This window comes from Ambystoma mexicanum, chromosome 1q (genome assembly GCF_040938575.1).
Source record: "Ambystoma mexicanum isolate Mex_15411 chromosome 1q, UKY_AmexF1_1, whole genome shotgun sequence".
Lineage (NCBI taxonomy): Eukaryota > Metazoa > Chordata > Amphibia > Caudata > Ambystomatidae > Ambystoma > Ambystoma mexicanum.
In genome coordinates this window covers 844,458,294-844,485,875 of record NC_090922.1, presented here as the reverse complement: position 1 = coordinate 844,485,875, position 27,582 = coordinate 844,458,294, and the positions used below count along the sequence as shown (strand labels likewise).

General features: G+C 46.8%; 1 protein-coding gene across 1 annotated transcript in view; it reads left to right on the top strand.

Moving 5' to 3' along the window:
- The window catches only part of SOAT1 (sterol O-acyltransferase 1), a 454,029-nt gene that overhangs the window by 106,834 nt on the left and 319,613 nt on the right, over positions 1-27,582 (top strand). Inside the window, exon 2 of the mRNA XM_069641479.1 lies at positions 8,280-8,409. Coding sequence (XP_069497580.1) covers positions 8,286-8,409 — 124 coding nt within the window. The 5' untranslated portion in view covers positions 8,280-8,285. The remainder of the gene's footprint in view (positions 1-8,279; positions 8,410-27,582) is intronic.

Genomic DNA, 27,582 nt, shown 5'->3' with positions numbered 1-27,582 from the left:
CATTAACATCTGTAAATCCCCACACAACGCTGCTGAGTGGGCATTTACAGATTTTGGGTAGCGCTCGGGCCCTACCCGATCTATGCCTCTGTAGCAGCGGTGTCGCAAACACCCCTCCTTCCCCACATGCATCCCATTGACTAGAGGGAGAGAGGCAGTGGTCATCACTCTCAGAACCATCATCTCACTCCAGATGACACTGCAGATAAGCCAATGCATTTTATGGTACTGACAATTTACTATGTCTGAAGCACCTTTTTGCCCGTACAAGAGAAATCGGACCTTCTTGGGCAACTGGTGGACTTTGGGGAGCCCCGGCAATGCCCTGTCTCAAGAGCACTGTTTGGAGGCTGCTGGGGTACTGCCCTAGCAAGCCCCAGCCCACTCAAAACCGAGTAGTTCATCGTTTGTGCGGATTGGAACGTGGAAGTGCGATGTAGGGGTAATGCTCCCATTACAAATAATAACCTTAAACCCTGAGACCAGATGAAACAGCACATTTTGTGAGTACTGGTGTGAGGAAGAGTATGAGTAATAACCATCTGTAATTTGTGCATTTTGGACTTCTATGTTTGCCCTTGAGCTTTCCCCTGCATGATGTTAAAAGAAGGCCTCTTTCAGTGTCTTGATGCTTTATCTGTAAATAGCCCAATAGTTTATATATTGATTGCTTTGTTTTAATCTGATCTGTTTTTATAAAATTAGTATTTTGTTCCAGGATGAGCCCTGCTGGTCCTTAGTTACCCTGTTGCACGTGGACCAGTCTTGTGTATAGCTTATGCCGGATGCATAAGGCATGCAATAATCTAACATGCCTCGCATTATGTTTGCGTTTCTCCCGCTTATCCTAAATCCGGGCCCGCTCCATCCTCTTTCCTGCTTGCCACTCTGACCCCAACTGCCCGAGCAACCAACCCTTCGGTTTGTCTTCGTCTGATGTTTAACGCCCACTCCCAGTTCTCCCCCCTGCCTGCTGGTTGCACTATCCCCCATGTTTGATGGTGTGTGTACATACATGTATATATTGCATGCATTGCTGATGCCGGTGTGCCCATTGAGGCTGTACTGCTCTCCTGCGCCTGCATGCTTGGCTGGCTTCCTGAACGATGTGCATCCGCCTCCACAGCCACGATGCTGGAATGACATCCGCATGGGCAAGCTCCCTTGGCCGCAGAAGGGGAAGGAGCACATGACTCCACATCACAGTGTGCTTTGGCTTCAAGCTGTGACTGATTCAGCAAACTCGTGTCTCTTGCATCGCGACCATTTTTAATTTGTGGGCTCCGCTGGTGTTAAGAGTGCAGGGAAGTGAGTTCACAGCCGAGCTGGCTTTGTGAGAAGCTCGGGGCGTGGCAGCAGGTGGGCTGTGAGCATGGGTTGAAGTAAGGTGCAGCTGCGGGGTTAAAGTGAGGAAATGTTTGCTTGAATTCGCTACACTAGCGCAATACATTGTTAAAGCAATTGAGCCGTGTCCTCTGACATTATTGGTGAATGCCATTTTTACACACACTGAACAAAACAAATAACTCTTTAGGACTGTTAACATACAGGGCTTGTCTTGGGATTCCCCAGGCCCTGTACGCTGAGACATGCACACACTTTAATATGCACATGTATTGGGACAAGCCAGAAAAATGCACTGCCCATCGTCCGTCTTTGATAGACAAGGAACATGGTCGTGACATTGAAAGAAGTTCCCGTGTGCAAGCCACCCCGACAAATATCTTCGTTGCGCAGTATATCCTGGCTTACTATTGTAAATGGCGCAACTATTCGCTCTATTTCACCGGGAGGCTTTCTTTTTTAAGCAAAAAGCTGCAAGGTGAATCCCTTCAACCTACTCCCAACTTTGGCAGCTAAAACAGTAGGATGAAATTATTTGCCCATTGTCCCCCACTTTGATGTAGTGGGGAGATCAGGTTTGGGGCCCTGTCTGCGACTTTAAACTCTTGACCTACATATCCTAAATTCATATAAATAATTGGTTTAAGTGGTAAGTGCAGAAAAAAGTGATTTATTCGAGATGCCTTGAAAAGTAGACCTCGCATCATAACCTAACCTGACGATATGCAACGCATTTCAGAAACGCGACCAAAGAGTATGGTTATAGCTCTATTTTTTTCCCATCCTGAATTGAAGATTGTATCTTCATACAAACACAAGTGGGCCCAAAAATCTCCTTTGAATTTTAAAACCTATTATCAAGCTTTAGAAACCCGAGATGAAAGAACATGCACGGAGTTTGGTCATCAGCTTATTTCGCGCAGCGTTATGTACCCCTTGTATTAGCCACCATTTGCAACTCTTTAGAGACAGAAGCCCCTCACAAAATCCCCTTTTCTGCCCGAAGACCTTCCATTCCTAATTGTGCCCATTTTAATGCTCTGCTGATTGAAAAAGAGACCACCGTGCCGTGGGAGATGCTGTGCTGTCCTGCAATTGCAGGAGCCCATGTAAAGTGTGAGATCCGACAACTGGCTTTGAACCGTTGATATTGCATCGCACAATTAGACTCTTCTCTGAGGCTGTGCGGGACACGTAAAACAGATCTGGTCAGCTTGTGGTGGCCCAACTCACTGCTGCCATTTTCCCGCATTTTTGTCGCACCCTTACCTAACCCCACCCTTGAATAATACAATATATATTCCCTAACCTCGCATATGGTCGTTAAACTAATGAGGGGAAACTGGCACTGAGAGTTGGGCCACTACTGCGAGAAGCAGCCCATTTCATTGGGTCAGCCGTGTGAAATATAGGACAGTTGGGCTCTCTAGTCTGCCTGTATCTGTTATCATCCGCACTAAGGAGTGTGATTTTATTCAAGTATCACGGTTCTGTAGCTCTACTGTAACCCACCATGTGGTCTTGTACTTTTTCTGAAATGGTGTAAATTGAGCTTTGTCCATGTAACTAGCCACTTTGCCCATACAGAGCTCATTGTAGCCCCATTTCTGCCCATGAATACTTGTCTTTCGGCCTATCTGGACTTAAGCGGTTGCCATACACACACTGTTGGGTCAGATGAATGGCTTACATGGGAAACCATGGCAACTCTGAAACTCTCATATGGGCCGAAGCCCTGTATGTTTCTGTTATTGCCACCTTAATCACACTGGCAACAATATGAACACTGACAGTTGGAGCATCGCCTACTGGGGCAACAATTAAACCTTAACAATTGGTAACGACTTAGTAATCTCTAAATAGCGGGTATATAAGCATAGCAATTTGTGTTGCTATGGGTGGCACACAGTAACTTGGCACCATATTTAGTGAAGCCTACACGGGAATCTTTATGAATAATTAGATGACTCAGTGACTTCACAGTAAAACTATAGCTCATAATCTGAACACTGGCAGGACACCACAGGAGGTACTGAGGCATTTGCCCCGGTGCTAATGGGGTTGGGTGTATGTGTCTGTCCCACACTTTCTTTACCACGCGAACTGGATATTGTATGGATATGTAGTCTTTTAGGTAGCCGGGAAATTGAAGGGTCTCAACGTATAGCTCATATACACACACAATTCAAGCTGTTTGGCATTCACCTCCTATGGGATGTATTGGAAGCAGGAGACTGGCTAGCTTGTTTGGACTTCAAGGATGCATACCGGTCGGACCTTACTCTCCCCCACCCACCCATATGCTTCTGGGCTGATGGGCTGGACAGACCTGGCATTTGGTGATCTCCCCATTGAAGCCATCCTTAGTAGCTTTGAAAAGCACCAGGTGCAAACACCACTAGCAGCTGTGCTGTGGGAACAAGTAGTACGAATGTTTTTATATATCTGGACAACATGATGTGTGCTTAAGGACAAACTTCTGCTTACCTCACAAAGTTCAAACCACATTGACACTGTTGCAAACTCTTAGTTTCTAGATGGACTCTGAGAAATCAAAACTGGAACAAGTCCAGAAGGTGGAGTTCCTGGTTTTCTCAGATGTGTTCTCGGCTTCCCTTAGTCTGCTGCAGTGCAAGATAGAGTAGTCACAAAAAGATCAGCTGGATGCTGGTGAAGGATACAACTTGTCTTGGGAGCCTATGCAGTGTAACATACCTGCTGGCTTAATCCATCCGAGAAGTTTTTCTGGGACCTCTCCATTATGTCGGCTAGTGCCTGAAGATTCAGCACCTGCGCAGAGGACTGGCTTGCAACGAATTGGTTCCAATTTGAGACCTGGAGTGGGAGAAGTTTTCAGGACAGGCTAATATGCCCGATTTGGGTCCTTGATACTCAGCGGTGGATGAATCTCTTATGAACTGATGTTTTACATTCATTACTTTTGACTTTTTGGTTCCTTTTCTATGAAAGCCTTGACTCTGCAAGAGGTGAAGTGCTGTGTTTTGCTCAGAATGGACAATGTCTCTTCAATCACGTGGCAGGCACAAGGTTGTATCATCAAGCGGAATTGGCCAAGGACAACTGCCACTAGTATTTAGAGAAACGTACAACTCGCGGTTCCTGAGACATTCCAGCGAGTGGAAGAGTTACAGGGAAGCCTTCCAGTACTTGATGGACATCTGGGAGCCTTGCTTGATGGATCAGTTTGCCTCAAAGCTCAACTATCTGCGAAAGAGGTTCTTCATTTGAAACGGGATCTGATGGCCCAGCACTTGTGCTTCAACAGTGGGGACTAATACACATATACGAGTTTGAGTCCTGTTCAGAATTGGCTCATGTAGGCTTGCCTTCATCAGTAAGGAGGCATAGGGTCTGGCTGGTGATGAGCACAACCTTCTGTTCATCCCAAGCTTGACTTCTGCGTTCCCTAGAACACTGTTAAGGCTCCTATCCTCCCACAGATGCCTCACACAGTGAAAGAACCAGCAGAGAATCTTCACCCGATATTGCTGGATGGGTCTCTGGCACTGGTAGCATGGATTATTCAGTGGCAGGGAAGGCCTTAAGGCTTCCTCTCTAGTTCATGGCATCCAGACATAGGAGTCGTACAAGATCCCATTACAGTCGATGTTGTGGAAGCTGCAAACTTCCTCTCGGGTTTAGCCATGGAAAGCAAAGCACATAGGACAGTAAATGTGTTCAGATCCACGATTTCAGGAGGACATTCCATAGTGCAGCAGTAGGTGAACCTCTCCTTGTTCTTGTTAAGATTAATAAAAGGTATTCTCCTGTTCAAGCTCCTAGACCCTACATGCTCAACTGTTCGATTGCCATGGACACAATCCTGGAAAGCCTTGTCAGCCTAACTGATTATGCTCCTCTGTCTTGTCAGACGTTAGAGCTTTTGGCACAATAAATGTTTTTCTCCACAGAAGGATAACCTTTCACATCTCCAGATGTGCGATGACTGCCATCACGACCACATCATATCAGGCTTTTCTTCATCAATCCATGTCAGAATTATTAAGCAGAAATCCAAGACGGACCACATTAGCAATGCTAGAAGGGAGCTTCACTGGCTGAAGGTAGAAGACAGGATCCTGTTCAAAGCATGACTCTGGTCCGCAAATGTCTCCACAGGAAAGCACCGGCTTATGTCCAATCTAAAATCACTCGATATGTGCCAGGTCGTTGGGCCAAATCATTGTGGCTCCTCACAAGAGATCTAACAGATTGGGTAAACATTTCCCTCATCCGCAGCAGCAAAATGTAAGTCTACTTTTAAACTTGAGATTAGAAACTAACCTTCTCAGTTTCAGGAAAAAAAAAACAGAAAATTCACCTTCAAATAATTCCTTGCACTATCCTGCATTAAGCTACTTTCGGTCACTAAGGCCACCAGCTGTCTTTTCCTCGCGTTCGTTTTCATGTTAGTGGCGTCTTTATGTTGCACCCTGATGCCATTGGCGCGGTACAAATAAATAATAAATGTGTGGTGTCGGCTGTCTCTCAACCTATGTGATAATGACTGCTAAATATAGGTCGGCCAGAGAAATCCATTTATTGGGGCTTTTCAAACACAATAACGCTGGCTCTTGCAGTGTCCTAGCATGGTGGGGCCAGATGGTCCATTTAAAGAAATGGGAATAGATTTCTGGTGCTGACACAGCGAGAGGGGCCATTGCCTCAAAAGCCGTGGCAGCAGGTGCGAGGTTGGGAAAACATTGTGAAGGCTCTATATTGTTAGGGAAATCTGTGTTTAAGAGCTCCTACTTAAATTTTGATCAAGGTGCAGAGATGAACATAAATATTTGATTAGCAGCAGCTAAAAGAAGCTCTTTGGGGTAGCCAACATTAACCAGTAGGCAGGAGCCACATCTTAGCTATGCAGCCTAGCGTCCCACCACTAATTTAACTCTCATTTACTGTAACTTTATTTTCCATTATGCACGACCCCATTATGCTTTTAAATGCCTTCAGGATGCGTCCTAGAGCTAATTTATACACATTTCCCAAATGTTTGAAGTTAATGTCCATTTAGTATGCCTTGTATGTCAGCAGTTGGCCAGGGGAACCAAATGTAGCTCCTGGTAGCTATTTGTGTTAAGCCAGCCAGGATATCTTGGGAGGGGTGGGGGGGTAATCAAGCTACGAGCTCCTAGAAATTTCAAACACTGAAGTGGATGCATTTATAGTAAGCTTCAAACACACTTAATAGGAACATCCGTTCTTGCCATAGAATATAGATTATCCATAGTAGATTTGCAAAAGTCATGATTCCATCAAATATATGGAGGCAAAGTATTATCCAACCCTTGCAAACTTAAAACGGTTGTGAGAATGGAGAGGATATAGGAGAAAGTCATGTGGCAGCTATTGAGTTGGTTTAGGTTAAAACTGTAGGTCAAGCAGATTAATTTATGAAATTGATAGTTACTGTAGTTGCTGGAGGGTTGTTTTAAAATGATTCTCCATGCTATCATATTTAATGGTCCAATGTGAAATGCCTATAACGGAATTAAGATTCCCTGTCAACCCCCAAGAGTTAATTGGTGTGGCCCGCTATTTCTTCCAGGGACCCAAACAGACATCCTAATGGGGCAGAGAACTTTAGAGCACGGTTACTCCTCGACACCTAGGCCATCAGGTCGCCCCTAGTGCCACCTGACTCGCTTGACCCTGCCTCCCCAGCACCAGGCCCGGTACAGCTGTACCCCTCCTCTGTGCCCCTCTTTATCTTACCCCCCACCCCTGCTGTATATCTGTTCTGTTGCCAGGAAAAGCGCTCCATTATGTATCTGTAATGTTGTACACCTCTGTAAAGTGCTCCGTTATGTGTCTGTATTATATGCCTCTGTAAAGTGCTGTGTTGTTTCTCGATGCTAGGTCCGCACTCAATGAATATCCTAATTTGTTCAAGGTCTTCCATTCGAAATTAGCCACCTTGTGATCATTGACTGCTATTGACCACATCAAAGAGGATCTATCCAAAACGCTAGTTTGGAAAATCCTTCTTGTTTTTTTGGAACCCAATAATCTTTTATAACCTCTTTTAGTTGGACTCCTTTTTCAGCAAACAAAACATGCCTTAGATTTAATTGCACTGTATACATCTAGTAATGGTGTCATACCTAGAGGTAACAGGAAACCAGTTCAGAAACTGAGCAATCCAGCTGAATGCAGGCATGAAAGCATTCCAGGGGCTTTCACTAGAAAGGATTTCTGTTCTAGATTGGAAAATAGTTGCATGGACTCATTTAAAGGTGGTGCCTGTAGCCCCTTTTTTCCACTTAATTTTTATTGAACAGTTTCAGATAACAGAACGGACAATAAATCACAAGAAATGAGGTCAAATTCAAGTTTTGCTCCGATCCTGGCCATGGGGATTTTGGAAAACACTTCTGTGGGATGATAAACCATAGGTAGGCTGAGAAATGGGGTTCACTGATTGCAATAAGAACACTATGGGTGTTCATGAATGGTTTGCAAGGAGGCAATGGAATGAGTCATTACTGGGCAGGAATCCTTAGAGTTGCATAGTACCACAGTCTTCATGAAGGAGCACCACTCTCCATTCCTGTGCAAAAGCATTCATTCTATCATGGGATCAGCTGTTAGTTTCTCATATGTGAAAATGGCGCAGAGTTTGGCAAGCCACTCTGCTTTGCTGGGGACTGAAGTATTCTTCCACTTCTGAGCCAGAGCCAGTCTCCCATTTGGAATTTGGAGACCTTGTTCCCTGTACTTCCTTTGAGCAGTGGGTTTGGCACAAGTGAGCAATGAGAATCTTGGAGACTTTTGTTTTTTGTAAATTGTCATTCCTGTGTGCTCCTGTCATTGGTTTAGGATGTCTTTGGTATTAGGATGTCTTTGGTATAATTATACTGGTCCCTGTGCATGCATTCACATAAACACTGTTTCCTTCTCATGTTTAGGTGCTCATGATGGCAGTACAAGATGGCATCTCTGTGAGAAGTCGACGTGTGTCCCACAAAACTGCAGTGAACCCAGAGCAGGAGGAAGTACTGCGGAAAGCAGATTTGGATTTGTCGTCCATGAGCAATGGTGAGACCATGCATCCGTGTGGCATGCTTGCACACTTTGTGGTGCTAGGTGCGGTCCTCTAGGCAATTCTTAGACAAATTGCCAGTGTTCTGCTGATTACTCGTTATTAGAATAGAGGAAGGATTATTTTGGAAGAGAAATTTATATTTAGGAAGATAAATCCTTAGGGAATTTCTGTGGACAAATAAAACGAGGTCTTTTCTGAAGTCCCAGATGTTTATATTTGGCAACTGACTTTCTTTGCTGGTGGAAGGTGTTTGCAATTGTAAAGACATTTTCTGGGGCAAATGATCTGTGGATTCAGAGGAGCAAGTGTTAACTCGTGCAGAATAGATTTCCTCTGATAACGCGTTTGTGGATTTGGAGTAGGAGGGATTTCTTGTGGATTCATTTGACATTTTATGATTATTGTGAAGTATTTGTTGTTCTGCTCAGATATCTGATGAGCCCTGATGCAAGGTTGTGAAAAAGACATGTTAACTGTGGTAATCACTTCTTTGTTTCAGCAATTTATAATGTATATTCCCATGGCAGTCATGGAAATGTGTATTTCTTTGGATTGATTGCAATGAGTTTGGCATTTCATAACTATAATAGCTCCGTTGCAATCTGATTAAACAGAAAATGTGATGCAACCTGTTCTTCTGATTTCCTCATAACGTATTAACAGGATCATCTGTCCAAAGGTAAAAAAGCCTTCATCTGTTGGTATTCCGCCCTGGGGCCAGGGAACAGAAACCTTTGCTGCATGAGAGATGAATCTCTTCCTGTTCTATCTGTCACTCGTCTGCTGATGGCACCATAGTGTCCTACTAAACCTATAAATTGGGATCAAGTTTCACCCTTTTCCTGACTCATTCTCTGGTGCAGACACCTGTTGAGCAATAGTCAGAGGAGCAATCAAATAGCTGATAGAAATGTGCATGTAAAGAGCTGAAGTACATCTGGAGCAGCCTAGCAAACAATGTTTGGCATTGAGTGGTAGGCCAAAGCCCTGAAGAGAACTAAGAGGAGGACATTGAGGTGCAAGGGATTTAGCAAGCTGAGCACGAAAGGTTTCAGAAGACTGAAAGGTAATTCTAGACATCCAATGTAGATATAGAGCATCTAAACTCGAGATGAAAACGCACAGATAGGGTTGTTTCAAACATGTAGAAGAGCCAGCAACAAAAGTATTTACCAGGTGTGAAAGCAAAGGGGAAGGTGTAACTTTGAAAAGGTACTGGGGACATCTGTGTCCTTCATGAGAGAGCTGGCTGCAGAGTGCTTTGAAGGACCGTGTCTGGTTTTGTGGGGGTTGAAGGAAGGATGCTGGATAGGAGTGAGCTGCAGTGTGAGACAGAAAAGCACATTTTGAATAGTAGTTTCAGGTAGAATAAAGTAGCTGCCAACACCAAATTGCTCAGTGATTTTGGAAGGTATCCTTGAAACAAAATCATGTCCGATATAATCACTGTTTTAAGAACCTCAATCAAGGGGTAGTTTCTAGGTCACCTCTAGTAGCGATGACTGATCATGAAACCTCTGTTATGGATAACCTGGTCCCCGGCCCTGCAGGAAATCTCGCCCTATACCCTCCCTCATCTCAACGAAAAAAAAACCTAACCGTTTGGCCCTGGCACTGCCATGATCGTTATCTGTATCAGAGGAACACAACAGCGATGACTTGTCAGATACCAAGCTCTTCCATATGTTCACAATAATCCTAATTGGCCAGGTGGGCATCAGGCCTAGTTCCCTTTGATCACACAGTAAAGGGATTGGGGGAGGACCGTGCCCTGAAGAAATTAAAGGTTTGGTGTCTCATTATTTCCAGGTGCGCAGAGGGTTGCTACTGAATAATAAGATATTGGTGCCTATTGAGGGTCACAAAAGAGAGTCCGCCGGGTATGGCTGTGCAGCCGCCTACCCTATCCTACCTAGTAGCCATGGCCGGTCATAGAGATAATGTCTACTGCTCCCACTAGTGCCTCCCTAGACATTGCGTACGCAAATGGACAACACTGGTAAGAAAATCTACCAAAACTCTTCACTACACTTGACACCAATCAAATCCTGATGTCATATTAGGATGATAAAGTAAATACATGTGGAAACATCTGGTACCCTTTCAATTATATCTTTTGAAATATAGGCAGAAGTGTGCCTTTATTTTGGACTGTTATACTTTGCTGTTTGGGTTCCTTCTGTTTCACAAAAAAACAATTTTAAGGGTATAGCCTGTCCTAGGCCCATGTTACCATAAAAGGTGATGGAGGTTTGTCTTCCCTCTGCATGTTTTACCTTTTTATAGTTGGGATCACTCCTGTAGAAGTATGAGGGCTAAGTAAGATGTTTAGCTATTACTTATCCTTGTACTCCTGTGGGGGAGAGGTAATTTTGTCACAGGTGCAAAATAGTACTTGGTTTAAAGCTACTGTAAATAGTCTTGATTACGGCCACACACTAAATATGTGGAAATAAACGTTGTGCATTTAAATGAACTACAGAATACACAGCTCATTATGCTCCGTTATGCATTTGTACTGTTGTATACCTCTAAAGTGCTCTGTTGTGTATCTGTTTTGTTGTGTACCTCTGTAAAGCACTCCGTTGCTTCTTGAAGCTAGGTCTGCGCTCAATAAATACGATAATAATTACAGTAACTTTTAAGGCTATGGTTACATATTTAGAATGTGGTCTCGTAGGCCACTGGATCTTTTCGGAAAACCCAAAGGCCTTTAACCGTTATCCCAAGGGCCCAATTTCAAGTCTATGGGTCTTCTTTAGAAAACAATGGACTGATGTTAATGGGTCCTGAAAGCCATTCAGACTCAAAGACGACACTCTGAAGGATCAGAGGATTCCACACAGGCAGCCCAGTTGGAGACACTCACCAGCCCCAAGATGGTAGATTGCAGAGGTGAGTGATGTCACCAGCAGGGAATGTCAGGGTTCAGTTGTGGATGGCTAGCTGAGCATGGGAACTGCACAATGACTGGAAAATGGAACAACCCCAACTGATGAGTCATGAGACCCCCAAAAGGACATTCAATGAAGAATGGAAGACTGAGTTGTTCCAGTGAAGAGCTTAACACTAGGGAGCAAGAATGGTCATTGTTGACTGCTGGATGGACACTTTAATTAACTGAAGACCCTGAGCCAGTAGGACCCAACCTGAAAATCAAGGTGCCCCTTGAAGAAATGCAGACTATGACTCAGGGAATGGGTAATGGAGATCCATTAATGGGAGCCCTAGTCAGCCACTGTTCGTAGAAATTGCCCCAAGTCGCCACATTGGGAGAATGTTAACAGGTTTACGCTGTACAGATGAATTTTCAAAGAAGGGGCCCATTAGCAGCCAAACTGAGATATCGTGATGGAGGGGTACTCTGTTTCAGAGACCAAGCAGCCAAAGCAAGTTTGGGGATGTAGAGCCAAAAAGAACACCCCTTGAAGAATGGAACCAGCTGTCCCCACTGGCTCAGAGGAAAGGAGCACAGGACATGGGTCCAACTGCGAAGGAGGGAGGCAGAGCTTAATCATCTGGGTTTAAGGCCCCAACGGTGCTGGTACAGAACTTTCATGGTCCCCTTCAGATCAACTGTCTCTGTGGATGCTCCAAGAACGAAGCCGAGCAGTTGACAAAATTCCTGGTGCATAGTGTCTGCTTTTATGTCAAATCGAAGTTGAGCATACTCCTGACCACCATTCATACCCACATGCATCATTGAAATATAAGGTAGTCAGCCAACCATGACGGGCCATCCCATATAAATGTTTGCAGGATTTATCTCAGGGTAACTCTGGGGATGTGGATTCCAAAGAAATCCTATGCATCCAACCCCTGCATTCACTCCCATGTAACCACAGCTTTGCGTTTTTGTGTTCCTAGCCAGAGCTTGCATTCGATAAACGGCTCTATATGCTCCTTCCAATGAAACTCAAAGGCTACAAAATAGTTACCTGTATACAAGATTTGACCACTCTCAATGCTCCATTTTAGAAACCTCCAGCAAAAAAAAACTTCTGATGAGCCTAAATGGCTACAACACATGGATAGAGCCACTTATGCAAAGGACACTGCGACTAACCAGACAACTGTTTTAGTCAGGGTACTGAGGCGGAGAGAGTTGGAGCACCTTGGCTGTAGCACCCTCATTTAAGTGTTCACAGGGGATCCTGAAGGATCACAAAAGTTGTCTTATTCCCCATGAGATCTGGATGGATCTCTCTAGAGAATAAAGCCAGCATTTCAGGGGACATAAACATGGGTAGTAAGTGCCTTGTCTGCTGAACAAATGCGCTCTGAGATTGAGGTTAGGATTTTGATGTGAAGTGTTCCTGTTCTAATGTTTTCTGGAGGGATGTGGTGTAGGTCACATTGGGAGACTGAAACCTTAGTTTGTAATTTGGCATTGGATATGGGGAAAGACCATGGCAAAGAGTGTTGTCAACGGACACCTTCAATTTATCTGGACCATCAGATAATAAATGGCACAGAGTAAGACAATTGATGAATGGTAAACACATGCACATTTTATGTTTCAATTGGGCACAAACACAATTTCTTGCAGAATATCATAAGCAGTCTGTACAATATACGTTAATGGTACTTGTGCATGGCTGCAATATGCGTGTTGGGAGTGCCATTTGATTGTGCATGCCCAGCCACATTGTAACCTCACCTCATGTGTGGCTGAATGGCACAGTTTTTTGTTGAGGGTCGGAAGAAGGAGGCAGTCACTTGGACATTATTACTGGGGTTTATTTAAATAATAAAGATAAAGCCCATCGTTCACTACGGCTAGAGGGGTATCCCTGCCTATATAAATAACCAAAGGTGCTTGTCAGTCGTCTGGAAGTTCATATGAATGTCCACGGTCCAAAACTAGTTCTAACTGACCCTACGACTATTTTAACTAACTTAAATTATACTAGGTGAATCTCTCCCCTCTGCTGGTTATTTCTTGTGTCAATGTCTCTTCTTAGTCCAAAGTTCTCTTCAGTAAGATATTTTCAAATAGTCTCTTGCCACCTTCTGGACAAATCCTTATAACTCTTTTATAATGTATTTGGGTTTTGTCTCCCCTTAAGGTACAGTTGTTCCAAGGTCCTTTTTGTATCACTTTCTTATACAATGATCCAGGCTTTTATGTCTTTCTGACTGTGTACCCCAGGCTGCTTGAGGTTGGTTATCCTTAGTAGGGCTTGACCTTCCTCCTCTTGGGGTTTCTCAGTTTCATTATTTCTCCTCTTATCTTGTTCACTTGGTTTCACTTCCCATTCATGGTTATAGGCTTCTCCCTCTGGTGCCCTCCCTTTTTGTCTTAAACCATGGGGTGCTTCCCCTCTTCGCAGGGTGTTTGTGCCAGTTCTTACTACCTTCTCTTTCAGGCTCATTTGTTATTCTCTTGATCACATTAACGCAGTTCCACTTCATTGCCTTTATATTTAGTATCTCATCAATTTCACAGGGGCGAGTTTCTCCTGCTCCATAACGGTGCTGCGGCAGCCTCCCGGTACTCACTGTTACCTCTATATTGGCAGTGGAAGGCTTATGGGCTCCACGCTTGCTCAGGTACTCTTCCTCTGTTCCGGATCTCATGCTTCTCCTTGTTGTCGGTGTCCCGCACTCTGTCCTGTCTCATTGCATCCAGGTCTGGATGCAGGTTGCATGGTGTCTCGTTGACTCCCCTGCTGGGTGGTTTCGGCAGAGTTGGACAGACGCACGGCCCATCACAAAGTCGACGTCACGCCACCACTGAGAGAAGGATGCCTTTCTCCTCAGGTTCACTCTGCTCGGAAACGCTGGGCCTCGAGCGTTTCCCTCTGATGCTCCGGAATCCTCTGAAACCTACACTTCCTCCAGGCATCACGTTGTCGGGAATGGGGGAGGGGTTCCACTGCTTACGGTCTTCGGTCAGTGCTTTACCACTTCTCAGCGTATTCTCCCTTTCCAGCCTCCTCGTCTTGGTTAAATGTACTTCGAATGGATTGTGTCCTCCAACGTAGTCCTCCTCTTTGACATGTAATGTCCACAGCTCAGCTGCTTGGACATGTTTCAGCAGATGGCGCCCTGCTTCACTGGCATTTGGTCGATGTCCCTCGAAGGTCTCTGTCGAGGGTGATGTCATTGGATGTTATAAGTAGCACACATGCCGCCCGTAGCCTCAGTTCAGTTTTTTCCGCAAACGTGTTTGCTTTGTTAAACTTGGCACGCCTCGTGCTTACTGTGAAAATAGATTGTTTTTATCTTCTACCCCGACAACCCCGAAATCTGGATTTAAGAATTGTCGGGACTGCGGCTCCAAAATGTCAATCACAGATTCGCATCGCGTTTGTCTGTGGTTTCTCGGCGAGAGCCACGATATGGATTACTGTTCGGTGTCAGTTGTTGACTGCCAAGGCCTTGTGGGAATGTAAGGGGAAACTACAGGTAAGGAAGTTATCTAAGCCCTGTAAATCCCAGCCTTCTGGACTTTCGACCGACGAGTCGAGAGTCGAGTCTCCTCGGCGGATGAAGTCCAAGCAGTCACGATCTGAGTAGTTCCCGGCACTCGTCCTCATCGAGGAGTTCCAGCAAATGGCACCATCTGTTGCCTTCCACGTCCTCTTTGTCGGACGCCTCCCCAAGAAGGATGGTATGCCCGTCCAAGTCATCGACCCTGGCTCAGTGGGATGCTTTCCGGGTGGCAATGATGAAAATGTTTGATAAACATGGCACTGTTCCTTCCGCGCCTCCTGACAAAGCCAGCAAGGAATGTTCTCGGCTGGATACTTGCGCGCCTTCACGCCCAGGTAGACGGCGTGATAAACACTGGGAGCCTTCACAGCCCCGTTCAGACAAGGCATCGAAAGATCACCGGAGACTTGCCAAGTCAAGGTCTTCACCTCCGGCAAAACCGGCAAAGCCTTCCACACCCTTGAAGACATCGGCGCCATGCCTGTCGGGTGTGCCTGTCTGGTTTTCAACCCTGGACGGGCCCTAAACGCCAAAGCCATCTACACCATAGGTGCCATCTGGGCCACTTTTGCCAGTGGATGTTCCTGTTCTCGTGGACTCTCCGAGGAAGGCCACTGCTAAGTCTTTAAGGCTTGTTCCTGATAGGAGGTTCCCTCCTCTCCCAAGGAAGGATTTTTTTTTTTAAGTCCCTTACTGACCTTTATGAGGAGGAGGAGCAATCTGATGAGTATGTTGTCCCTTTTGGTCTCCAGTCTGGAACCCCTAATGCTCCTGAATGCCTCATTCTGAGTAGAGTCGGATGGAGGATCTTTGTCGAACCTTGTCAAATGCCAGTGGTATTGATACTTCCCCTGAGCTGGAGTTTGGCAAGCCGGATGCAGGGGAGCATGCCGACGACTCATATCGCAGGCTCATGTCTACGGTTTTGGAGTATCTGGGAGGTCCAGGCCTCCTGTGCCCTTTGAGCAAGATTACCTTATGGATTTCTTGGTTCAGGGTCCCTCTACCGACCCCGTGTTGCCATTTCCTATGGCTCTACAGAGAAGGGTGGCTGCAAATTTGAGGGTAAGTGCTCACCACCCAAGATGAGGGCTCAACACATTTTCCAGATGGTCACCAAATTTGAACATGCCCAGAGCCTTCTGGCTTTTGAGTTCTTAAGGTTGCTCGGCCTCATGGTGTCCTGCATGTTTCTGGTGCCAGAGGCCCGACTGAGAATGCGATCCCTTCAGTGGGCTTTTAGGAACATGGGTCTCAGTTTTCTGGCAAGATGCTGGATCTCCTTCGGATTCCGTTCTGGGTATCGCAGGATCTTCTGTGGTGGGTTTGCCGGGGAAATCTCATGAAAGGAGAGCCTTTTTCTGTAGTGACTAATCCAGGATAGGGCTGCAAGACTTCTCCTTGGCCTCAAGCCCGGGACTGCATCTCGCCAGCGCTAGAATCTCTCCACTGGCTCCTAGTTGCTGCAAGGGTCAATTTCAAATCCCTCTGCATCATCCATAAGGCTGTCTGGGGCCTGGGACTATGCCATCTAACTTGCTCTAACCAAATACTCTCTGTCTAGATCTCCGTTCTTCCGACTCAACTCTCTGCTTGTCAAGCGCAGTGAGCGGGTGGCCAATCTTTCCTTGGCTGGCTCCCTCATCTGGAACAGCCTCCCCTTGCTCTCCGCCTTGAGCCGAATCTCGCCATTCTGCAAGGTCCACAAGACTTTCTTCTTCTCCCTTCGGTGCTAACCCTCGGTTGCTGAGATTGGTGGCCGGGCCCTTGCGTGTCCTTCTGGACCCTGGCCACCTGTCCAATCGCATGCAGCTCCCGCCCTCCCCCTGCAGTTGCCCTTGGGCCCCACTAGCCTGTGTCGTCTCACAGGCCCGCACTTATTGTACGTGCAGGTGACCACTCTCCTACCAAGTGGTCACTGCCTGGCACTTACCAGTTGCCCTGCAGCTTGCTCTCTGGCACTTCACTCCCTCCCCAACTGCGGAACCTCTAGCACCTAACCACCTTCTGTCTCTCTCTCTCTGTTCCCCCTTCACGTTCCGAATTTTCACAAGGCCTAGTAGGACCCCTCTGACTTTGGCTCATCATTGTTAATATATTCTCTTGTTTTGTTCCCTTGTTCCCTCCCCTTTGCCCTGTGGGTGCTTTGCAACATAATTTATTGATGTATAAGCACCTTAAAATGCACAATAAAAATCAAGGAGATAAACCCATGTACTGTATTTATGATTCGGTCATAGCTAACACATTTGAGTCTGAGTTAAGTAGGGTAGTCAAATAATTTAAAAAACAGGCCATTTATTCCTTGGACGATAGCATTTAGGAGACAACTCGCAATAGGTCTCTTCATGCTCATTAGCACATAGAGGGTCTGTTGCAGTGGAGTTGAGGCACATCCACTGTAAAGCCACTTGCCTGTAGTGTACAGTATTGCAAGAGTGACAAAATGACACATGTCTCAGGACAACTTCTGTGTAGCCCAACAAACACAGAAAAGTATCGCGAGAAATTGACCCATTGGAGGTTGTGAATAATTTCAAAGTAACTTGGCACTAGAGAACAGGTGATTTGATCCAAGCCAAATATACAAAGGAGCTTGTCTTGCTTACATCTGGGGCATTCCCTGCTGGACCTGGAATCCGATGTCCTGTATTTCTAAGTGGTGTACTATATTTGATAACTTGGCACAAATGTTCTAGCCCATACATCTTCAGTTATGCTCAAAGCCGTTTCCACAAGCATTTGGAAAATTGGGATTAAGTCCATGGGCCTCATTAGGACTCCGGCGCTAAACCATGGTGCTATTAGCACCATGGTCCATGCCAGAGTCCGCCATAGCGGAATGGGGAATTACCACCCCATTCCGAGGTTGGTGGGGCGGTAATTCCCCATGCCGCCATGGCCCTTCCCCATTTTTGCCCCATAGGGCTCAATGGGAATGGGGAAGGCGCTAATTACGGTACCGCAAATTGCGGTACCTTAATTAGCACCAAGGTCCCTTTGCGGGTCCCTACTTTAACGGCTGGTAAAACCAGCCGTTAAGGTCGGGTCCCGCAAAGGGACCTCGTAATTAGGCGCTAGGTGTTTAACGGCGCCGCAGCCTTTTACGGCGCCGTTAAACACTTAGCGCCTGGGTCATAATGAGGACCCATGTCTGTTGCATGACCATTCTGTACTCTGACATCTGCCATCTCCTGGAAGAACTCGATCTGGATGTCCTCGGTCTGACCGATACGTGGTTCCCAAGCAGCTCTGTCACGCGCTTTGACACTCTCCTTCCTGATGGCTACAAGATCCTCTCCTTGACCAGAACCAATCATCCTGGTGGGGGTGTAGCCTTGGTCTTCCCCGAGTGGATCCCTTGTTCTATCATTCCTACGCAGGACTAATCCTACTTTGAATGTCTGGTCTGCAGGCTCTCTCTCTTGCTCTCTTCTGGCCTTTCTCTCTTGCTCTTCTGGCCTTTCTCTTGCTCTTTCTCTCGCTCGCTCTCTTCTGGCCTTGCTCTTTCTCTCGTGCTCTCTCTCGCTCTCTCTCTCTCTCTCTCTCTCTCTCTCTCTCTCTCTCTCTCTCTCTCTCTCTCTCTTCTGGCCTTGCTCTTTCGCTCGCTCTTTCTCTTGCTCTTTCGCTCGCTCGCTCTCTTGCTCTTTCTCCATCCCCACACCCCTTGGCATTTCTCTCACTGTGGCCACTATCTACTGGCCACATGACCAGGTAGCCACCTTCCTCTCTGAGTGGGCGGATCTCTCCTCCCTCCTCGCCTCTACCTCTAAACTTCTCCTCAGAGACCTTAGCATCCTCCTGGATGCTTGTCGTCCTTCTGCAGGACTATTTCACAACCTTTGCGGCTCCCTCCATCTCTCTGCTTCCCTCTGGCACGACCCACTCTGCAGGGCACACCCTGGATGTTCTGATCTCCTCAGACCTCCCTCTCTCAACCCTCTCACCACTCCTCTCTCCTGAAGTGACCACTTTATCCTTTCTTCCCATCTTCCTTCTCGAGCTTGAAGCACCTCAAAACCTTTCTGTTTGCTTCTGCTTTTTCTTCTCCTCTCCCCTGCTGACCTCCTGACTGAAACTGCACTGGTTTCCTGGCCACCCTCTGATCTCTGGCCCAGGTCCTTCCCCGCCAGTCACACACACACCTGCACTGCCTCCCTGGCAACCCTCACACTTGGGGACTGTTTCTGTATCCCTACAGTCCCACTACCAGCATTTACCTTTGTACTTTGCACTTTCCGCTTCTGGCCGTTACTTACTCATTGTATTATTCTAGTCCCATTTACTGCACTGTCCCTTTTCCCCTTCCCCCATCCCTTGCACTTGCGCAATCTGAATGTCACCTGACCTAGTAGGATCGTTGTCTGTCCTCCATCTGTTCCCCCCTCCCTTGCCTTGTCGCGCCTTGAAACACTTGTGTATAGGGATTTTATAAATGCCATATCATAACTCCATCTATTCCACCCCCAAGGCAAGCCGATCCCAACACTGCCACCTACCTTCACAGTCAAACGACCAATGAAGCGCGTGTCAGTTGAGGCTTTCGCCGCTGCTTTCTCCCCTCCTTCTGTACCTTTGGCTGACTCTCATCCTGATACAGCCCTAGATCTTTCTATCTCCGACACTCTTTATGTACTTTCCCCTGTTATGAGGATCCGCTTGAAGCCTAAATCAAAGTGCAAATCTAGGTACTACTCGGACCTTACCCTGAACCGCAAATGTACGGTGGCTGAGGGGGAAGTGGAAGGCTACTGGCGCACCCTCTGACAAACTGGCCTGCTGCCTGCTCCAAAGGTAGTACAGACTCTGTCCTCTCCAAGAAGAGAGCACGCATCTAAGCCCGCGTTTCCATGGCATGTAACAACTCTGCCAAACTCAAAATCGCCAAGGAACTGGCCAACCCTGCTGCAGTCTCTACCTCTCTTGTCCCTTCCCAGGCCCTTTGCACAGCCCTGGCCTCTCATTTCATCACTAAAACTCAAGACATCCTGTACAACATCTCTTCCTCCTCCTCCACACCTGACTTGCCTGTGGCCTCCTCTCCTCCTACCTTCTCTTCCTTTCCCTTGTTCACCCCAGAAGATGTTTCTAAACAGGTCTGATCGATGAGTCATCAAAACAGGTTCTTCCCTGTTCTTCCAAAACCATCAAGGACCACATCGACACTCTTGCTCCGGCCCAGGCTGATTTCTGCAATCACTCTTTTGCCACTGGAGCTTCCCCTCTCCCCCTGAAGCACTCCCTTATGCACCCCCTCCCCAAGAAGCCCTCAGCTGATCCTTCCTCTCTGGCTAACTTTCTCTAGCACTCCTTTCCTCTGGAAACACTTGGAAAAGATGGGCATCTCCCAGCTTAACTTGCACAACGAATCTGTTGGTTGTCCCCATGGCCGTCAGTCTGGCTTCAGAGCGGCCAAAAGCACGGAAACTGCTCTCCTGAACATACCTGAAGATGTGCTCTCCAACCTTGATCTTCCTTCTGTCCTCATTCTCCTTGATATTCTGCTTTCGACAAGTGAACCATGCCATCCTGCTCAAGTGCCTCTGTGATAACCTGGGTATCACGGATCAGGGCCTGGCCTGGCTGACCTCCTTTCGAACTGACTGACCCTCTCGGGTCCCACTGGGGTCCTTCTTCGTTTCTATCCCTCTCTCTACCTGTGGTGTTCCCCAGGGGTCTAACCTCTCTCCCTGACTGTTCAACCAATTCCTGGCTCCTCTCGCCAACCGCATAGCTGCGCTCTGCTCCAACCTTCAATGTTATGCAGATGACACCCAGCTCTCTTTCAGGCTCCCCTCGGCCGCCTGTACTACTCTCATTCCTGACTGTCTGCAATTCAGGGGTGGTGTGCCGCTAATAATCGCTGCCTCAATGCTAGTAAGAGGGAGATCCTCCACATTGGAACACCGGCTCCCTCCTTTCCTTGCTCTCTGGCCGACCCACTATGGATCCGCTTCCTTCTCCAAATGTGAGGCTGAGACCCTTGGTCATCTTCGATTCCACCCACCATCACGCCTCACATTTCCGACTTCTCTAAGATGTTGTCAAACTATCAGCTGCACCTCCTCAGAGGTATTGTTCCCTTTCTCACTTCCCCCAGAAGCTCCCTGTCTCCAGAGCTCTGGTCATCAAGGCTGGACTACTGCAACAGCCTTTGTAAATCTTCCTGCCTCTACTCAGTCCTCTACAACCTATCCAGAACAGGACTGCAAGACTTTTCCTTGGCCTCAAGCCCAGGGATTGTGTGTCTCCAGCTCTGAAATCTGTACATTGGCTCCCAGTGGCAGTAAGGATCAAGTTCAAGACCCTCTACATTGCCCACAAGGATTTCTGGTTCCTGGGTCTGCACTTCTTCCAACTCTCTCTTCCCAAGTATCTCCCTTCACGACCTCTCCGCTCATCCAACTCACTGAGGGTCAGTTGCTTTTCCAAGCAGAGAGTTTGGGGCAGAGCTCTTTCTTCGGCTGGGGCCTCACTCTGGAACAGCCTTCCTGCCTCTCTCAAGCTTTAGCAGAACCATCTTCGGTTCTGGAAGCACCTCAAGACCTTCCACCTCAAGACCTTCCTTTTTGCTTCCGCTTTCTCTCTTCCTCTCCCCTGCTGATGACCTGTCTGTTCCACACACCTGGTCACCTGACTACCCTCTGAAATTGGGACAGGTCCCTGCCTGTCAAGTTGCACCTCACACTGCTTCTTGCCCCCTCTCACCCCCAGCACTGGTGGTCTCCATCTGCAACCCTACAGTCCACCCTCTCTCTGCACTACTTAGCCACCCGCTGGCTGCACCCTCTGATTAGCGGCACTTAGCCACCCCATTGGCTGCACTGTTACCTGCATTTCTCCCTCTCCCTCCCTTTTGCACTTCCCTATCCCTCCTCCCCCTTAACACTTCTTCCCCCTACCTCCCTATGCTGTGCTTGCGCGATCTGAAATAACATGAGGCCTAGGAAGATCGTTGTTTTGGCCTCCCTTTGTTTCCCCCTCCTTGTCGCATCTAGAAACACTTGTGTACAGGCGCATTATAAATACCTTATTCTATCTTATATCATTGATGAAACTGCCTTGCGAGTGTTGGATGCTTCAGTGATGTACACAACAACCAAACTACTCTCTCAGGCCTTAGTGAAGGTGAAAAAAAACCAAGCTGCCTTCTCCACTTAAAAGGTCAGAATAACATAGCAAGATTGCCTGTGGGACTACCGGTTTCCTGTTTCTTGAAACCGTACCATGGTGAAGAATTCTTCATTCACATATAAATGCTCTAAAGAAACCAGCCCCACAGAGAGCCATTCTTTAACTACAGACTTCTCATAAGGTTAATTAAGGTTTTCTGTCCTTGTAAAAGAGAATAAAAAGGACTGTATGGGGTTAGGCGTTTATGCTTTGCATGCTTGGTATAAGCCCTGTTGGTTGTGAATATCGAGTTCACCATGCTACTGAGGTGTCTAAGTCTACTCAAAGGCCTGGTATAAAAGCTTTCAGCAGCTGAGGCATGCTTCATTTCCAGTGGGTGGGAGGTAGTTAAATCTCCATTTATAGGGTGTTGTATGTGGGCTGCAGGTTGTATGTTTCCAGATCTAGTATCCCTAGGCCGGCCTTCTCCAGTGGGAATGCAATTATTTCCCAATTGAGAGGGAGGTTTCCTCCTACCCTTATTAGCTGAATCATGGAGGTGTGAACGGCAGCGAAGAACATTAATATAACATTGAAATGCTGGTAATCATTTGGTATTACCATTTTTATTAGTGAAGTTTGGCTCATAAGTTAAATGAGCAATTCAGTCCACCTTGGATGCTCTCACACTTGCCTTCTCAACAGCAGCACAGCGTGATTCAGTGTCTCCCTGCACAGTTTCAAGCTGGTTACGAGGGTTCTTAGTCCCAATCTGAGTATCGGGAATTGAGCGAGCCCAGCCAGTCCCAATACTCACACGCTTTAGGCTCACAGCTGCTGTCTATCAGCCCTACTTCCAATCAAGGGGAGGGGGAGATGTTGCTATATAGGCCAAGCAGACCTGTTCAGTGTGGTGGCTGACGGGAGCAGACACACCTGTTTGGAGAGGGGAGAATGATGGAGATGAGAGATGCTGCAGAGACTGTAGACCTGGTTGTGCTAGAGAGGGGAGCTGGAGATGTGGCAGCAGGGGAGAGCAGAAGGTGATCTATACAGAAGAGAAGAAAGTGGTGAAATGTACAAGTGAGAGAAAGAAAGAGGAAGTAAAACCAGGAGTGGATTGGAAGTCAGTACTAGTAGTAACCGAGAATAGGAGGTTGGAAGCTAAATGTGGAGTGGCAGGAGGGAGATGAGGGCAGATGGAAGGAGGGATGAAATAAAACAGGAGTGGAGTTGAAGGATGGAATAACATTAGAAGTCTGGAAGGCGGAATTATGACCCAGAGAGGAGTGGAAGGTGGTTACAGCAGGCCAAGGTGGTAGGAAGCAGACCGTGATGAATCAGTAGGAGGAAGGAGTAGGTGAGAGTGAGGAGACGGAGGATGATGCTTCTTCAGATGAGAGTGAGTAAGATTGCCCAGAGGTTGACTATTATTGGAAGTAAAAGATACAATGCCTATCTTTCAATGGCTTTTTATGACAATATTAAAAAGGAGGCGAGGAGCCAAATGTAGGTAAGTCATTTAGAAGCTGGAGGTTCCAGAGGGCCAGGTCAGGCCCTACACAGGTCTAACATGTTGGAAGAGGTTCCAGTGGGGATCAGGGAGCTGTAAGGGTGTTGAAGAAGCTGACAGGTGGCATGGTGTTTATAGACTTTTATTCATGAAATAAAGACCCTCACTAATCCCCATCTTTTAAGAGGGGTTTCCCTGGCTTAAACTAATACTAAAGGATCCGTCAGAATGTCCATCAAAGTCCACTGTCGCAACCTATTCTTATCCCTTACACCATAACTAAAGACTAATATAATCCAACAATGTTTCTTCCCCAAGAGAATGACTCCCTTCTCCTGATATTTGGGTGGTATTCAAAAGAATGTTCTCTTGCAAAAAGGTTACCATGGGGAATGACTCCCTTCCCCTGGTACAGTTCACAATAAGACCAGGGGGAATGACTTCCCTCCTCTGGCATCTTTGGAATATGTTTCAAGGGTTTTCGTGTCGTACCCAAGAGAACCTTGTCCTGGTATTTGAAAAGTTGTCGTGTCTTTCAACTTGCTATGTTTTTCCACTCTCTTGGTACCAGCAAAGTCCCAAATCCTTCTCTGCTGGTTTAATGGGCTTACGTTTGCCACTCTGTCCAAAGGAAGTTCTCCTCGGGTTCTCAAATCCCTTGTATTGGAGGTCCCGGGCCCTTCTCTGGTGGTCAGTGGGCATATTGCTGCCACTGCAACAAGGAAGGTCTCCTTGGATGCTTGGTTCACTCTTCGAGTGTCCAGTAGCTAATTTGTTACTACTGGGATGAGGGAGATACTCCCTGATGCACGCTACACAGGTCTGATCTCCAGTAGCCCTAAAGCTGCCACTGGGGTGAGGGACAATGTTGTGTCCCTCTCTCCACCTCACTTGTATCCCTACTGGGTCTCCCGTGCCACCATTTACCTTCTAGTGGGATGTGGCACGTCACTGGTCCTTCCTGGGATGGGGTTCCCCGTCTGTGGCTTCCTCTGCTCTTCCGTCCACCCACAATGGACTCTCGCAGTCTGCTGCCAGCGTCCCCTGCACAGGTTTCCTTCCAGCCCCCGCTCAGAGTTCGTAACTCCTGGGCTCCAGCTTTCCCACGATCGGATTTCCTTTAGTCCTTCTCTTTCCTTTTTATGTCCGGCACTACGCCCCAGGTGCAGCAGAAACACCTGCAGATAATGTCTCGGTGGCATTCCTCATGCCCCCGGTGAGCCACCTTGTGGCACTATGTGAGTTGGTTACTCTTCATGGTTCCTGTGTTCTTCCTCTTCTTAGTACTTTCTGTTTGGGCAAGGTCCCATGTGTTCCAAAAATACATGGGCTTACTCTCTATGCAAAGGCTTAGTATGGCGGGGGGGGGGGGCTAGGGAATGTTGGGGAGTGACATGGTTCAACGGGCTGCACCCTAGGTGATCGTCCTTGTCCCCAGAGGATGAGTCCCTCCCCGTGAGGTCTGCCACATAAAATCACTGCTAGGTGTACTATTGGGTAGCAGATGCACCTCCCTCACCTCAAGGGGAAGGGCTCCCTGCTGGGGAGAAGTAACGGTTCCTTGTGAACTATCTCAGAGCCTACTGCGAGTTTAGAAAGCTGGTGGGAAGAACGGTGTCGGGAAGGAAGGCAAGTAGGGATTGGTCCTTTTGCCTCTCTCCTTGCTGACCCCAATGAGATCACTAAGCAACCCCTGAAGGTCCTGCGGAATACCAAGGATTGGTTTGGTCTTTGGGTACGGGATCCCAGAAAGCCAGCAACAGAGCAGAAGGGTTTGCAACATACTAGATGCAGGAGTGAGGTAACTCCGCTGAGACTTTGGAAGAGTGGTTGAGGCTTGAAAACCTGACCTTTCCTCCCGACACTGAGAATGTTGTTGCAAGAGACATTTGTGGACGGAGGCAGTACTAGATTTTCTTTTCTTTGGTGAATATCCCGTTTATATTTAAGTTGGCCCATCCTTGTACAAAGTCCATAATAAAATTGTTTAACTTTGAGCGTCGGGCGTTGGCATGCTTCTTGGTTCCAAATGTAAAGTTTTGTGACACAGGCAGCATGTAGGTTTTTCTGACGCTGGCATTTGTGCTGGCATTCTGACCAGTCCATATTAACAGAACCAGTATGGACATATTTTCTCATAGTACTGACATTCCAGGAATAACAAGCATGACTATGTTCTTATGTCTAAATACTGCCATCTATTGGTGAAGCCATCATGGACATGTATGAGCACAGCTAGCATGAAACGGCTTTTTTTATACTGACATATATTGTGGGAAAAGGCATCATGAAAATGCTTTGGACAGCGCTCAAGAAAATGCTCTTTAGCGCTGTTGAATTGGCATCTGTTGGATTTGTTTCATAAGTTGCCCTACTGAACAAATTGTAAAAAGTCTGGGGTTTTTTGCATTCTGTTTCACAGAAAGTATGCTGTAAAATGCACCATTTTAACCCATTATTTAAAAAATGTCTTTGGGGTTTAGGGGACAAGAGGAGGAAGAGAACACCCTGAATTCCCCCGCTCTCCCACACCGCACTGGATGGTTTGGGTTCCTCCTTACCCTTGTGTGTTTTCATTGGAAATGTTTACGCCCCCTCCAAATAATTCACCAGCCACCACTGCAGGGTATCATTCCCATTTGCTTCACTTTATTTGCCAACCTGACCAGTCACTAAGCTCTGCTTACATTATTGGGGTGAAATTATTCATAGGGGAGTGAATATGTACTGGTATGTCGTCCACGTACAGGGATGACGGCACATCCTGGAACAGAATGTGTGCATCCTCACTGGGTGTGCCTCATGCAGCACACAAGCTAAAGACTTGGTGACCGGGGTAAAAATAGGAGGTGACAAAGGACATCCTTTTTGAAGTGTTTCGAATGAGGAAACACCAGAGGGGCTTCCCCATTCATAAACACACTAGCCATTGGATCGCGATACGGCACTCTCACCCAAAAGATAAAGTGCTCCCCAAATTCCTTAGTCTTCACTACTACAAAGGCCACTCTACAGTTGCAATTGATAGCAAGCAAAACCAAGAGGAGCACCTGGCTAAGACTGGATGCTGATGAAATGTACACAGGAAGATGTGGGGCTGAAGTTGGCCACTATATTAAAAACGCGTCCAGGTCGTGGATGGAGAGAAGGGTCAGAATTCGGCTGCATGTAGGACTTCAGAGTGAGTGCTTTCGAACATCTCATTGAGTGTCTGGAAAGGTAAGTGGTCACTGAGATCTGTGTAATGTTATCTTTTTTTAGATTCAATGACATTCAAATCCTCATTGCTCTTCAGAGATAGCAAATCTCTGAAAGAATTCTTCCTTTCTGACCAGTGTCCTGTAATGACATTTCCACCCTCCTGCCAACTGTAGTGCTTGATCATCATTCCCTTCAAGTATCTGGCAGGTTCTGTTATCCTCTTCTTCTGTGCAATAATGCAATTGCAGGAAGTGAGTAGTAAGTGTCATGTGCTCTATGATAGCAAAAGAACATTTGTGTTGCAATAGTTTAAAGCAATTGAACAGTCAAACCAAACGGTAGTATTTATATAATGAATGTAACCACTTCCCCACTCTTAAACATGCTCACCAGAAATGATAAGCAAACATTGCCTCACAGAACACTCCTTTTAAATATAAAAAAATGCTGCTTCCTTCAGTTGACCTTAATGCACGCTTGCTCCCCCTGTAAATCCAGATACCCTGGACTCCAGGCCCCTTGACTGCAGGCCAACAGGCATTTTTTACCCCTTAACTACATCAAATACTATGACGGACCCTACATGCCTGAGCCTGTTGCCTGCCCGTGCAAACCTTAAATGCCATTTTCCATATGTATCTGCCCATTGGCCTGTGGCTGCAGCACAAGGACATTTGCTGTGGAGATCAGCATACCAAGCTCCTGGCCACTTGCAGGCCACCTGTTGATCATGTTTTTCATACTGTATTTCGGAGGCCTGCGGACCAACAGTTTCAGCAGATTCGGCATGGTTATCCTTGGAGCAGTCCGGGCTAAGGATTCTTAAAGGCTGGGCTGTCCAATTTGCATGTTTAGGTTTGTGGTAGTAAATCACTGTTATGAAATAATGCCATTTTCCAGA